We start from the raw sequence: 13,483 nt of genomic DNA, 5'->3' as shown, positions 1-13,483 counted from the left end.
TTTACCCTGGTTGCCATTGTAAAACATTGCTGGCATCGTTGCTTTTGCTGTCAAACACAACGGTACACGCCGATCTGACGACCAAATAAAGTTCTGGACTTCTAGCTCCGACCAGCGATATCACAGCAGGATCCAGATCGCTGCTGCGTGTCAAACACAACGATATCGCTATCCAGGACGCTGCAACGTCACGGATCGCTATCGTTATCGTTGTTAAGTTGTTCAGTGTGAAGGTACCTTTAGTGTGTGACAGCAGTCAAGCATAAAAACCCGGTATAAATCTGGTATAGCTGTAATTGCACCAACCCGTGGAATAAATATGCCTAATCACTTAAACCGCATGAAGAAAGGCATCAAAAATAAATAAAACCACTTCTTCACATGCTGTTGATTTTTTCATTCTGCCTCCCAAAGATCGCAATAAGGCATGGCGCACATTTATCCTGCACTCTACGCTGAGCGCTTACATCGGGGTTTCCGTGTAAATCTCTGAAATACGTGATTCAGACAGAACCCACAGCGGAAGATTCTCTAAAATGAGGCAGATAGAGGCACTGTGGATGCGGTCTGACCTGTGATCCGTGTTGTGAAATTGGATTCTGGGCTCCCCCGGTGGCCACTGGTGGAATTGAACTTGTGTGCATCATCCTCTCTGTTCACCTGTTCCCATCAGGATGTGGGAGTCTCTATATAACCTTGCTCCTCTGTCAGTTTCATGCCGGTCAACAATGTAATCAGAAGCCTTTCTTTGCATGTTCCTGCTACTAGACAACTCCCAGCTAAGTTGGACTTTCGTCCTTGTTTGTTTTTGCATTTTGTTCCAGTTCACAGCTGCTGTTTCGTTACTGTGTCTGGAAAGCTCTTGTGATCTGAAATTGCCACTCTGGTGTTATGAGTTAATACTAGAGTCTTAAAGTAATTTCTGGATGGTGTTTTGATAGGGTTTTCAGCTGACCATGAAAGTGCCCTTTCTGTCTTCCTGCTATCTAGTAAGCGGACCTCGATTTTGCTAAACCTATTTTTCATACTACGTTTGTCATTTCATCTAAAATCACCGCCAATATATGTGGGGGCCTCTGTCTGCCTTTTGGGGAAATTTCTCTAGAGGTGAGCCAGGACTGTATTTTCCTCTGCTAGGATTAGGTAGTCCTCCGGCTGGCGCTGGGCGTCTAGGGATAAAACGTAGGCACGCTACCCGGCCACTGTTAATTGTGCGGCAGGTTTAGTTCATGGTCAGTTTAGATTCCATCTTCCAAGAGCTAGTTCTTATATATGCTGGGCTATGTTCTCTCGCCATTGAGAATCATGACAGATCCGGTGGTGTCCGTCTTTTTAGGATTGCGTAAAAGTGGCATCGGCCACAGTTTTGTGCACTTCTGAAAAGAAGGACACAGCTGAACAGAGGCCAGACGGAGTCCAGAGTAACTCTGCTGCCTCATTACAGTGAATGGATCCATCGGGGGTTTCATCTGTCACGTCACTCAGAGATTTAGATGGAAACCCCCATGTCAGTGATCAGCGTAGAGCGCCAAATAAATATTATGTAAAATGTTCCCAATAAGAGCTTCAACTTAATCCACATAAAAGCAAGACTTGAATCAGGCCTGTCATCTGTTAATGGAAATATAGGGGACTTACACATTACTGGTAGCACAGAGACTCTGGAAAAGTGAAATGGCTCCTCGCCCCCCAATAGAAATTCGGCAAATTCTCCGCTCCCAAATCCAAATGCCCCCCTCCCTTCTGAGCCCCAGGGTGCCTAAACTACATTTAGCTCCCACATGTTTGGCATTTCTGTACTGATGAGAGCCTGCCTAATTTGCAGATGTGTGTCTCTAGAAGCATGAGCTGGGCATAATGTACTATAACGGCAATTTGCAATTTTCACTTGGCAATATCTACTTCTGCGTGTTTCTGGAAAACACCCATGGAGTCAAAATCGTCACTACATCTGTAGATAAATTCCCAAAGGGTAGTAATTTCCAAAATGGGGTCACTAGAGGGGGGATTCTACTTTTCTGTCACTTATGGGCTCTTAATATGGAATCAAACTATTCTCTCCGTATGGCTAAGTTGTACTTTACAGCCACATATGGGGTTTTGCCACGTACAGTAGAAATTGTAGGACAAATTTTGGTGCCATTTTTACCCATTTCCCAGAATGAAAATTTAAAACTTGGGGCTAACACACAATCTTGGTGTAAAAATGTGAATTATTTTATCTTCACTGCTCAATGTTATAAAAGTCTGTGAGAATCCTGTGGTGTCAATATAATCACTGCACCCCTAGATGGATTAATTGGATTCATTGAGAGTTTTAGTATGTAAAATGGGGTCACTTAGGGGGGTTTCTGCTGTATTCGTACCTCAAGGGTTCTGCCAATGTAACATGGCACCCTCAAAGAAGTGCAGCAAAATTTTCACTGTAATATGGTGTTTATTCCCTTCTGAGCTTTGCACTGTGCCTCAAAAGTAGTTTTGACAATATATGGGCAGTGAACTCTGGAGAAATTGCACAACAAACTTTGGCGTCCATTTTCTCCTGTTACCCTTGTGAAAATACAAAATTTGGAGCTAGAAAAACAAAATTTTGTGTTTTTTATTTTCACAGCTTAATGTTATAAACTACTGTGAAGCACTTCTGTGGGAGTTCAAAGTGTTCAAAACACATCTAGATAAGTTCCCAAAGAGGTCTAGTTTCCAAAATGGTGTCACTTGCAGATTTCCACTGTTTAGGCACACCAGGGGCTCTCTAAACGCAACATGGCATCCGCTAATTATTCCAGCAAATTTTACATTCAAAAACTCAAATGGCGCTCCTTCCCTTCCACGCCCTGCCGTGCGCCCAAACAGTTGTTTTCCTCCACATATTGGGTATCTGCGCACTCAGGAGAAATTGCTCAACAAATTGTATGGTTCATTTTCTCCTGTATCCCTTACAAAAGAAAGAAAATATAGGTCTCAAGGAAAAATTTTGTGAAAGAAAAGTAAATGTTTATTTTTTCCTTCCACATTCCAAAAATTCCTGTGAAGCACCTGATGGGTTAATAAACTTCTTGAATGAGGTTTTGAGCATCTCGAGGGGTTCAGTTTTTAGAATGGTGTCACTTTGGGTATTTTCTGTCATATAGGCCCCTCAAACTCACTTTGTATGTGAGGTCGTTGCAAAAAAAAATTACGGTAGTTGGTTTTGTAAATTTTGTTGTAAAAATAAGAAATCGCTGGTCAACTTTTAAACCCTTATAACTTCCTAACAAAAAAAATAAATATTTTTCTAAAATTGTGCTGATGTAAAGTAGACATGTGGGAAATGTTATTAATTAACTATTTTGTGCGATATGACTCTCTGAATTAAGGGAATAAAAATGAAAAGTTTGAAAATTGTGAAATTTTCAAATTTTTCGCCAAATTTCCATTTATTACAAATAAACGAAAGTCATGTAAAAGAAACTTTACCACTATCATAAAGTACAATATATCACAAGAAAACAGTCTCAGAATAAGTGGGATCCATTGAAGCGTTCCAGCGTTATGACCTCATAATATGACAGTGGTCAGAATTGTAAAAATTGGCTTGGTCAGGAAGCTGAAAACAGGCTTCGGGGCAAAGGGGTTAATGCACCTTTACATACATGCCACTAGTTTGGGGTATACATTGCTGATGACAGATTCTCTTTAAGTCCACAAGTGCACTAGTTGGCATACCAGTGTACTTGCAGTCTTTGGAAACTTCACTGCTCCAAACTGGTTAATCACCCCATTTCTTGATCAACAGTGGACAGTAGAGGTGACAATTAACCCCTCTCTGACCTTAGATGTACTATCCCGTCGAGGTGACCTGGGCCTATCTGACCCTCGACGGGATAGTATGTCATATGCAATCCGCCGCGCTCACGGGGGAACCGTGGCCGATTGCCACTGGGTGTCAGCTGATTATCACAGTTGACATCCGGCACTATGTGCCAGGAGCGGTTATGGACCATTCCTGGCACTTTAACTCTCGGAACACTGCGATCAAACAAGATCGCAGTGTTCTGGTGGCATAGGGAAGCATCGAGCAGGAAGGCGGCTCCCTGTGTGTTTCCCTGAGACCCTCAGAACAACGCGATTTGATCGCATTGTTCCAAGCGTCTCCTCTGTCCTCCTCCCTGCAGGCCCCAGATCTAAGATGGCCACGGGATCCTTCCGGGTCTTGCAGGGAGGTGGCTTGTCAGTGCCTGCTGAGAGCAGTCGCAAGCCTCCAGCACTGCCTGTCAGATCGCTTATCTGACACAGTGCTGTGCAAAGTGTCAGATCAGCGATCTGACAATATATAGTGATGTCCCACCCTGGGACAAAGTAAAAAAGTAAAAAAAAAAAAAAAAAAAATTACATGTGTAAAAATATTTTTTTAAAAATTCCTAAAGAAAGAAAAAAATATTCTTCCAATAAATAAATTTCTTTATGTAAATTAAAAAAGTAAAAGTACACATATTTAGTATCGCCGCGTCCGTAACGACCCGACCTATCAAACTGTCCCACTAGTTAACCCCTTCAGTGAACACTGTAAAACAATAAATAAAAAAAGAAGCAAAAAACAATGCTTTATCATCATACCGCCAAACAAAAAGTGGAATAACATGTGATCAAAAAGGCGGATATAACTATACATGGTACCGCTGAAAACGTCGTCTTGTCCCGCAAAAAATGAGCTGCCATACAGCACCATCAGTAAAAAAATACAAAAGTTATAGCTCTCAGAATAAAGTGATGCAAAAACAATTATTTTTTATATAAAATAGTTTTTATTGTATAAAAGCGCCAAAACATAAAAAAATTATATAAATGAGGTATCGCTGTCAGGCTATGTGCACACTCTGCGGATTGATTGGCCGCTGCGGAATTGCAGCAGTTTTCCATGAGTTTACAGTACCATGTAAACCTATGGAAAACAAAATCCGCAATGCACATGCTGCTGAAAAAACCAAAGCGGAAACGCTGCGTTGTTTATTCCGCAGCATGTCAATTCTTTGTGCGGATTCCACAGCAGTTTACACCTGCTCCTCAATAGGAATCTGCAGGAGTAAAACCACAGGTGGAATCCGCACAAAAATCGCAGAAAAAACGCCGTAAATCCACGGTAATTCCGCAGTAAATCTGCAGTGCGGATTTACCAAAATCAGTGCGGAAAAGTCTGCATAACATTCTGCAACATGTCCACATACCCTAATCGTACTGACACAAAGAATAAAACTGACTTATCAACTTCACCACACGTGGAAGGGTATAAACGCCCCACCCAAAAGTAATTCATAAAAACCCGGTATGAAAACCCGTCATAAATAGTAAATCAAACCCCCCTTTATCACCCCCTTAGTTAGCCCCCTTAGTTAGGGAAAAATAATAAAATAAAAAAAAATATTTATTTCCATTTTCCCATTGATGGAAAATCAAAAATAAAATCCAGAAAATAACATTGTATAATGTATATAAATTTATTTGCATTTTGCAGTGAGAAATAACAAACCATTAAGAGTTCTGGCTCATACCGAACAGTTAGATGCTCCTAATCAACTCGTTACCTGCATTAAAGGCAGCTGTCATACATAGTCACCTTTATAAAAGACTACTGTCCACAGACTCAATTAATCAGTCACACTCTAACCTCTATAACATGGGCAAGACCAAAGAGCTTTATAAGGATGTCAGGGACAAGATAAAAGACCTGCACAAAGCTGGAATGGGCTACAAAACCATAAGTGAGATGCTGGGTAAGAAGGAGACAACTGTTGGTGCAATAGTAAGAAAATGAAAAAAATACAAAATGACTGTCAGTCGACATCGGTCTGGGGCACCTTGCAAAATCTCACCTCGTCGCGTATCGCTGATCATGAGGAACGTGTGAGATCAGCCTAAACCTTCATGGGGGAAACTTGTTAATGAACTCAAGGCAGCTGGAACCACAGTCACCAAGAAAACCATTGGTAACACATTACGCCGTAAAGGTTTAAAATCCTACAGTGCCCGCAAGGTCCCCCTGCTCAAGAAGGGACATGTGCATGCCCATCTGAAGTTTGCCAATGAACAACTGGATGATTCTGTGAGTGACTGGGAGAAGGTGCTGTGGTCAGATGAGACAAAAATTTAAGGCTTTGATACTAACTCAACTCGCCGTGTTTGGAGGAAGAGAAATGCTGCCTATGACCCAAAGGACAGTGTCCCCACTGTCAAACATGGAGGTGGAAACATTATGTTTTGGGGGTGTTCTCTGCTAAGGGCACAGGACTACTTCACCACATCAATGGGAGAATGGATGGAGCCATGTACCATAAAACCCTGAGTGACAACCTCCTTCCCTCCCCCAGGACATTAAAAATGGGTCGTGCCTGGGTCTTCCTGCAAGACCATGACCAAAAACATTCAGCCAAGGCAACAAATGAGTGGCTCAAAAAGAAGTACATTAAGATCATAAAGTGGCTTAACCAGTCTCCAGACCTTACTCCCATAGAAAACTTATGGAAGAAGATGAAGCTCCGTGTTAGGGCTAGCGAAACGCACCAAATATTTATAAGGATGGTATAAGGTGCGTTCGCAGCCCGGAGTCCACCGTGCAGAGATGGAAGCTGCTGCTGAGTAATGATGGACTATATGGCGGTGTGTGGATACACACACGGGTTAGCTTCACCCGATATGATGGAATCGAACCCTGTTGCGTCAGGGCCGCAGTATTGCCCAAAGAGCGCAAGCAAAGAGTCACAGAACTCTGTCCCAAGACTCAGGGAAAGAGTTCCTCTAGACCTCTTGTGCTCGACACCGCTACTGGGGTGTCAGAGGTTTACAGAACTAATAATTTACTGCACAAGAGTGCGTGCAGTGCTGCTCTGGTGGACGCCACTAACCACCACCCAGACTTGGGCCAGGAAAGTGCTCTATTAGCGCACAGCGTTGCACTGGTGGTCACTGCTATCAGATGCTGTATCTTGTGCTAGCTGTGCGGAAGCACTGTCAGGCGCTAGGTAGCTTCCACCATTCGCAACACTAGGGATGAGAATGATTCAGAGCTTTTCCATCGACAGGCATACATCCACACACACACAATAATAAGTTTATACTAGCGGCCATGCAAACCTTTTACATCGAAAGCTCTCCAGGACCTTCCTAGTGGTCCAATTGGAGCTGCTACAGGACCTGAGGATGTGACCCCCTAACCTCCAATGAGAGGTCATCCCTTGGGCATGCTCAGAAGAAGAAAAGCAGGACTTAGTCCCAGGGACGCCTGCTCGCCGCTGATCAGTACTGGTTACAATGGCTGAGCCTGGAAGGACAGCAGTAACCAGCCGCACCGTATCAGCTTGAGCCAGATGCTGGGACCGAAGTCTGCTGAGCAGGCTCCACTGCGGCTTGAGGAGAATGGTAGACCGCAGCGGAGATGGTTCGAGATTCCCCCTGTGCAGCGGTGGGAACTCGACACATAACAATCCAACTTGCCAAGCTAACCTACAGCCTCAAAATCTTAATGATTTAAAGATGAAGTGGAGTGGACCAAAATTCCTTCTGATATGTGCGCAAACCTCATCATCCACTACAAAAAACATCTGACTGCTGTGCTTGCCAACAAAGGTTTTGACACCAAGTACTAAGTGTTTGCCAGAGGGATCAAATACTGAAAAATGCTAATACATTTATATAATTTATACAATGTGATTTTTTGGATTTTATTTTTGATATTTTGTCTCTCAATGTTAAAATTAACCTACCATTAAAATTATAGACTCGTCATGTCTTTGTCAGTGGACAAATTTACATAATCAGCAAGGGATCAAATACTTCTTCCCCCCACTGAATGTATCCTTATTTGTCATGTATGAAACATGAATATATAGGAATACATAAATTATACTGGATTTGGTAAAAAAACAAAAAGCTATTAATATGCTAATAGTACACAGTGGAATAATTTAATAAGCGGGATGTCTTTATAACAGCAGAATAATATATTGATGACAGCACTTTAGTCTTCTAAACACTTAACCTGGGCATATTTCTTACTGCAAGTGGCAGAGTTATGTTTATTCACAGTATCCGCATGGTTTGCTGGATGTATGGTATATTAATCATTATTTATTGTATACTTGGCAAGCTTTGTGCAGCAATAGTGAATATTGTTTAACATTATTTGGCACATACAACAATTGCCGTTTCCTCCCTTGGGCCTCTTTTATACTTGATTTGTTGTTGGTTATAAACTCGAGGGAAGTCTATTTTAAAACCTGAAGAGTTATTACATGTGTGCTTATTTTTTTTTTTTTACATATAAAAGTTCACACAGTGGGAGAATGAGCAGACACATAATGAAATGTTAAAATGTATTTTTCTTCACATTTTCTTTTAAAACAAATCCCCTTTGAATGCAAAGTTTACACATTATTCTTTATCTAACTTTATCTCATCCTTCCTTCAATTATGTGTGTTGTAAAGAATACTATCTTGTATCTTATTCTTGAGCTTTGCCTTTTTAGGGAGTATCCTGCACAGCATATGTACACCCTGTAGAGTCTTTGCCTCTTTTACACAGATATGAAGCAAAAAGTCACTGAAATATATTATAGTTCATGAAAATACTGGAACCACGCCACTGATAATCCAATCCAGCTCGAATAATTTCAATATCGTCTTTGTCATCTCTTGCTATAACTTCATTTTGCAAAATAGGACAACTAGAACATGGCACCAATGTCTCATTGCTGCCTGTCTGACCAATGTACTAGAACAAAGTAGCAACAGTGCTGGTAGAGCCACTCTTTTCATGTAGAACTATTTGGGGGACAAAGCAGCGCACACATAGAGTGAAAGGTTGGAGCATGCCCTCACCGGGTGGTGTTGTGTGTAGGCCCAAAACCTATAGAAGCATGTAACTGCTGCTGCGGCCCCGTGAGAAAGACTTCTTCCAGATGAGTAATAGTATGAGAGGACAATATCACGCTGAACCACATGCACTGTGGTAAATGAGGAGACTTTTGTGTTCCAAAATTGTTCTTTATTGTACCAACTCGTTTCTGCAGCATTCTGGCACCTTTCTCAAGGTAGGAAAACAAATAACAGATGTTATACTGGTATACTTGTTGATATCTGAGCAGGGAAGATTTCCAGTAATCATGGTTGGTGATGCTGTACCATGCCTTGACCAGCTCCATATGACTTGTGTACACTGGTGTATTAGAAACTGCTGTGGAGCATCTGTGGGCCTGAGAGAAGTAGGAATTTCCTTTGAGTAACTATGCATTATGGCTGAGTGACTACAACCAATTTTCCAAGGTACTTATTCCTGACTCCGTACACAGACCAGAAAGTAAGACAAAAGTATAACTTAATCTTTGCCATTCCTTGTGCCCGAGTTCAATAAATTGTGCTACTTTGGATGCCAAAAATTGAAACAGCCAAACTGTGTGCCATAGACAAAAGCCCCTAAGCTAAGGCCCATTGTTTGTGACTTTCAACTTTGTTTTGAACCAGAGCTGATGTAATCTGTGTTAGTAGGTCATAGTCACCACAATGAAAGGCCTTAATCCATATTCCTCTTACATACCTGTCAACGAAAATACAAGCTGAAGAGATATGAAAATACAAAAAAGCACAGTAAAACCAAAAACACTCTGTTGCAAAAAAAAAAAAAATCACAGTGGACAGCAAGTGCTAGTAAAAAAGATGGAAAAAACAGGGTATTTGGTTGATACGTTTTAGCTGAAGAGATAGACAAAATTGTACAGCACTTTTCTCACTCTGCTGCCACTTATTTCTAGAACACAGTGGGAGTGACAGTGATCAGACGCCCAACAATATACCACCAATATTTGTACGATGTAAACTAAACAGTCTCTAAACAGTGTATTAAAGTGGTTTTATGAGCAGAAAAAAAAGGATGGCCTGTTCTGTAATGAGTCCCCAAAAAACCATGTTAACTTTAGTTTCCCTTGTTAGTTTCCCTCCAGTCATAGAGTTATAGAGTTGGAAGGGACCTTTAAGGTCATCATGTCCAACCCCCTGCTCAATGAATGATTCACTAAATCATTTTAGACAGATATCTGTCCAGCCTCTGTTTGAAGACTTCCATTCATGGAGAACTCACCACCTTTCATGGCAGCCAGTTCCACTCATTGATCACCCTCACTGACAAAAAGTTTTTTTCTAATATCTAATCTGTATCTTCTCCCTTTCAGTCCCCTAGAGCTATCCTTGTGGTCGGTTATTGTTTATACTCTGAACTGTTTCTATGCACCCCTAAACTACATTTCCCCGGAGGCAGTGCACTCTAACTTCTGTGTCAGAGCTGTGTCTGTCCCAGAGATCTTTCACTCCAACTCTCAGTGCCCGCACTCACCAACTACAAAGCACCATTGTGAGACTCCTATGTAGTCTGAAGATGAATAAACTGCTGCCTACAATTTTTCTCTATCCTAATTGTCCTTGAGACTCTCCTGTAGTCAATACTGTTACAGGTGCTGAGACTAGCACCACATAGGCTTAAAGTACTACAGGGAAGCAGTGAGTCATATAATGCATTCACCTATTATAATGTAATCTAGGATTCTGGAACGCCCACCACCGTCCCCTCTGGTCAAAGTCACAAGCTTATTAACTTATTTTGGAGCCTGCACTGGCTCTATGGGTTTTGATATTTTCATATACCCCCTCGCTGTACAGATTGCAAGACAATAATTTGACAAAGATCACAGGCCATGCCCCCAATAACATCACCATTCAGAGCAAAGCACATTGCAGAGCCCCCTCTTATCTGCTTGGCTTTGCTGGACTGATAGGCTACATTCCATTCAAAGAACAAACAGGAAATCTCTGTACTCTGTGTTTTGAACAAATGTTAGCAAGAAGTAAAGAGCTTGAGTTGACATGATCACGTATTAGCTCAAGAACAAGGTAGAATTTTAACAGCAAGTAAATTATGAAGTTTCTACCTTTCACATAAGCTATAAAATGCGTTAATAATCTGAATTATTTAATTATTTATATTTAAGCTTCATTTACCTATAAAATGTAATCTAATTATTTTAATTATCTTTTGTCTACAGTCCAGCACTAATTGCAGAAGGACTCGTCAGACTCATAGAAGATGAAACTGCAAACGGCGCAGTAATGAAAATTACAACATCTCTGGGAATTCATTTTGAAGAATTTAGTGCCCTCCAAAAGTCAAAAGTTTAAATCCTCGAACAGAAGATTATTCATTGTTGAACTCTAGCTAAAGTGAATACTCCTTTTTTGATGTAGACGGGAAAAAAATGAAAAATCTTCGAAAATAATCCATTAAGTTAGAAGAAATGTAAATGTTTGCTCTTAGACATCACCTATCCAACATTCTGTGCTAATTATTTTTTACAGCAATCAGACCTTTTCTGATAACACATCTCCAAATGTTTAGAATAGATAAATGATTTAAAAGGTATGACCTGAGTTAATGGGAGCTGGCTGACTGGTCATTTCTATAGCTAAGCCAGCCCCTACTCTTTCTATGCATTGGTTGTGAAAGAGAAGATGACTTGCTTAACCATTAAAAGGATCATTTTTTTATTTTTCCATTTTACATGTATTATGCTCTTGGGTCTGCAGAGACCCTAGAGCCTAGTAAGGGACATTCAATTCACAGAGAATAACTGGAAATTGAATTTCCTAGGAAAATCTGTGTGAACAGGTGAATTTGAATTATGCCTGATCTTCTCATTTCTACAGCAACCGAATTGATTGCAAAACCATTTTTCCCTTTAACTAAATATGAGAACAATTTCCCCAATGTGTCACTCTTATGCCAAAGATGTGACCTGTGCCTTGGTATATGTGACGTGTGCATCCTTTGCACTTACAATAGATTAATATTTAGAAAGCTTTGAATAAACTGTGAAATCTTTGTAGGATTAGACACACAACATATTTTTCTGTTCAAACCTGCAGTATACGCCTCGGCAAAAATGTTATTAGCCGTGGCACATTCCAACTGGCAAAGAGGTAAATTGATCCATTCATTGTGAATCAATGTAGCAAATGTAAATAATTAAATTATAGTCTTCATGATTGTAAGTGATATGCTGTGATATTAATTGTGAATTTATTTCTTTGAGTTTGTTGTCAGTTTGTCTTCTCATTTATCATAATACACATTTTATAGTGGCAAAATGTCAGGAATTTAGGATCCAATGTTTAACCTTGACAAATGTGTAAAAAATGCCAAGTGTATCATGCAGTCCAGTAAATAATGCATACTGCTAAATCTGTTCAAATTGTTGGAATTCTTTTAGCAATTGAAAAAAGTCCCCACGAGTAAAGTACTTGTTTAAATCCTGTAAGTCATACCAGGTGATTTTTACAAATAAACTGTTGTGCGTGTATGTGTGCACATAAGTAATTCCACTATTCTTTTATTCATCCTGCATATGTTGTCAGCAGTGATGAGCGAGTGTACTCGTTGCTCGGGTTTTCCAGAGCACGCTCGGGTGGTCTCCGAATATTTGCAACTGCTCGGAGATTTAGTTTTCGTTGCCTCAGCTGCATGATTTACAGCTGCTAGCCAGCCTGAGTACATGTGGGGGTTGCCTGGTTGCTAGGGAATCCCCACATGTATTCAAGCTGTCTAGCAGCCATAAATCATGCAGCTGAGGCAAAGAAAACTAAATCTCCGAGAAATTACAAATACTCGGGGGACACCCGAGCGTGCTCCGGAAAACCCGAGCAACAAGTACACTCGCTCATCACTAGTTGCCAGTTTTCTTCTGTGCAAAATATGTCTCTAATTATCAATTTCCTCTAAACTAGTGGTTAGACACTTGATGATGTGATATTTTTTATTTGCTCTGATCTCACTGAGCAGTATAGCTGTAAAATCCAGCTCTGAGGTGAGAAAACAGCATCTGCGTTTATGGGCTTGTCTTTCTCAGTCTTGCAGCTAACTTTCTTCCCTCTCAATGTCCCATAGAGTTTTATGGTCTGTGTGTAATCTGATCACTCAGCAAAAACGCCTTTGGCTCCTATGATAGATTTTGGTATTTTTTGGAGCAAATTTAAGTTTATGTTTATGAGTTATAAGCAGGGAATGAGGTAGAGGTTAAAAGAAGTGTTACTTATAGGTAGATAAAAACAAAATTTTCTCTAATAAGATATATTAGAAAGTTAGTTATACTCACTTGTACTATTGATTTACACAGGGCATGTACTATGTTTCAATTAAAGGCAGCTCTTTTATACAGTCTATGAATTTGTCATTCCTCTCTAATTGCCATGTAGTTTCTGCATTATAAACCATTAAGGAAATACATCATTCTGATATCTGTGTTATACAGAAGGTTACATGTATTTTTTTTTATAGATCAATAAAATCACAAAGGCAGCTGTCAAAGATAACAGCCGGAGGGTCGCGCATATCTCACCCCTGTTACCAGATTGTCAGGAATGATACCGAGCCCACCGCTGTCACCAGCTTGTCAGGAGAGGCAACTCTGCT

At 40.6% G+C, this 13,483-nt stretch overlaps 1 protein-coding gene across 1 annotated transcript in view; it reads left to right on the top strand.

Moving 5' to 3' along the window:
* HPGD (15-hydroxyprostaglandin dehydrogenase) overlaps window positions 1-13,224 on the top strand; it is a 72,496-nt gene extending 59,272 nt beyond the window's left edge. The window contains exon 7 of the mRNA XM_077279516.1: window positions 11,064-13,224. Coding sequence (XP_077135631.1) covers window positions 11,064-11,196 — 133 coding nt within the window. The 3' untranslated portion in view covers window positions 11,197-13,224. The remainder of the gene's footprint in view (window positions 1-11,063) is intronic.
* The last annotated feature ends 259 nt before the right edge of the window (window positions 13,225-13,483 follow it).

This window comes from Ranitomeya variabilis, chromosome 1, assembly GCF_051348905.1.
Source record: "Ranitomeya variabilis isolate aRanVar5 chromosome 1, aRanVar5.hap1, whole genome shotgun sequence".
Taxonomy (NCBI): Eukaryota; Metazoa; Chordata; class Amphibia; order Anura; family Dendrobatidae; genus Ranitomeya; species Ranitomeya variabilis.
The sequence above is the reverse complement of the archived record's forward strand: the minus strand, read 5'-3'. Positions and strand labels throughout refer to the sequence as shown.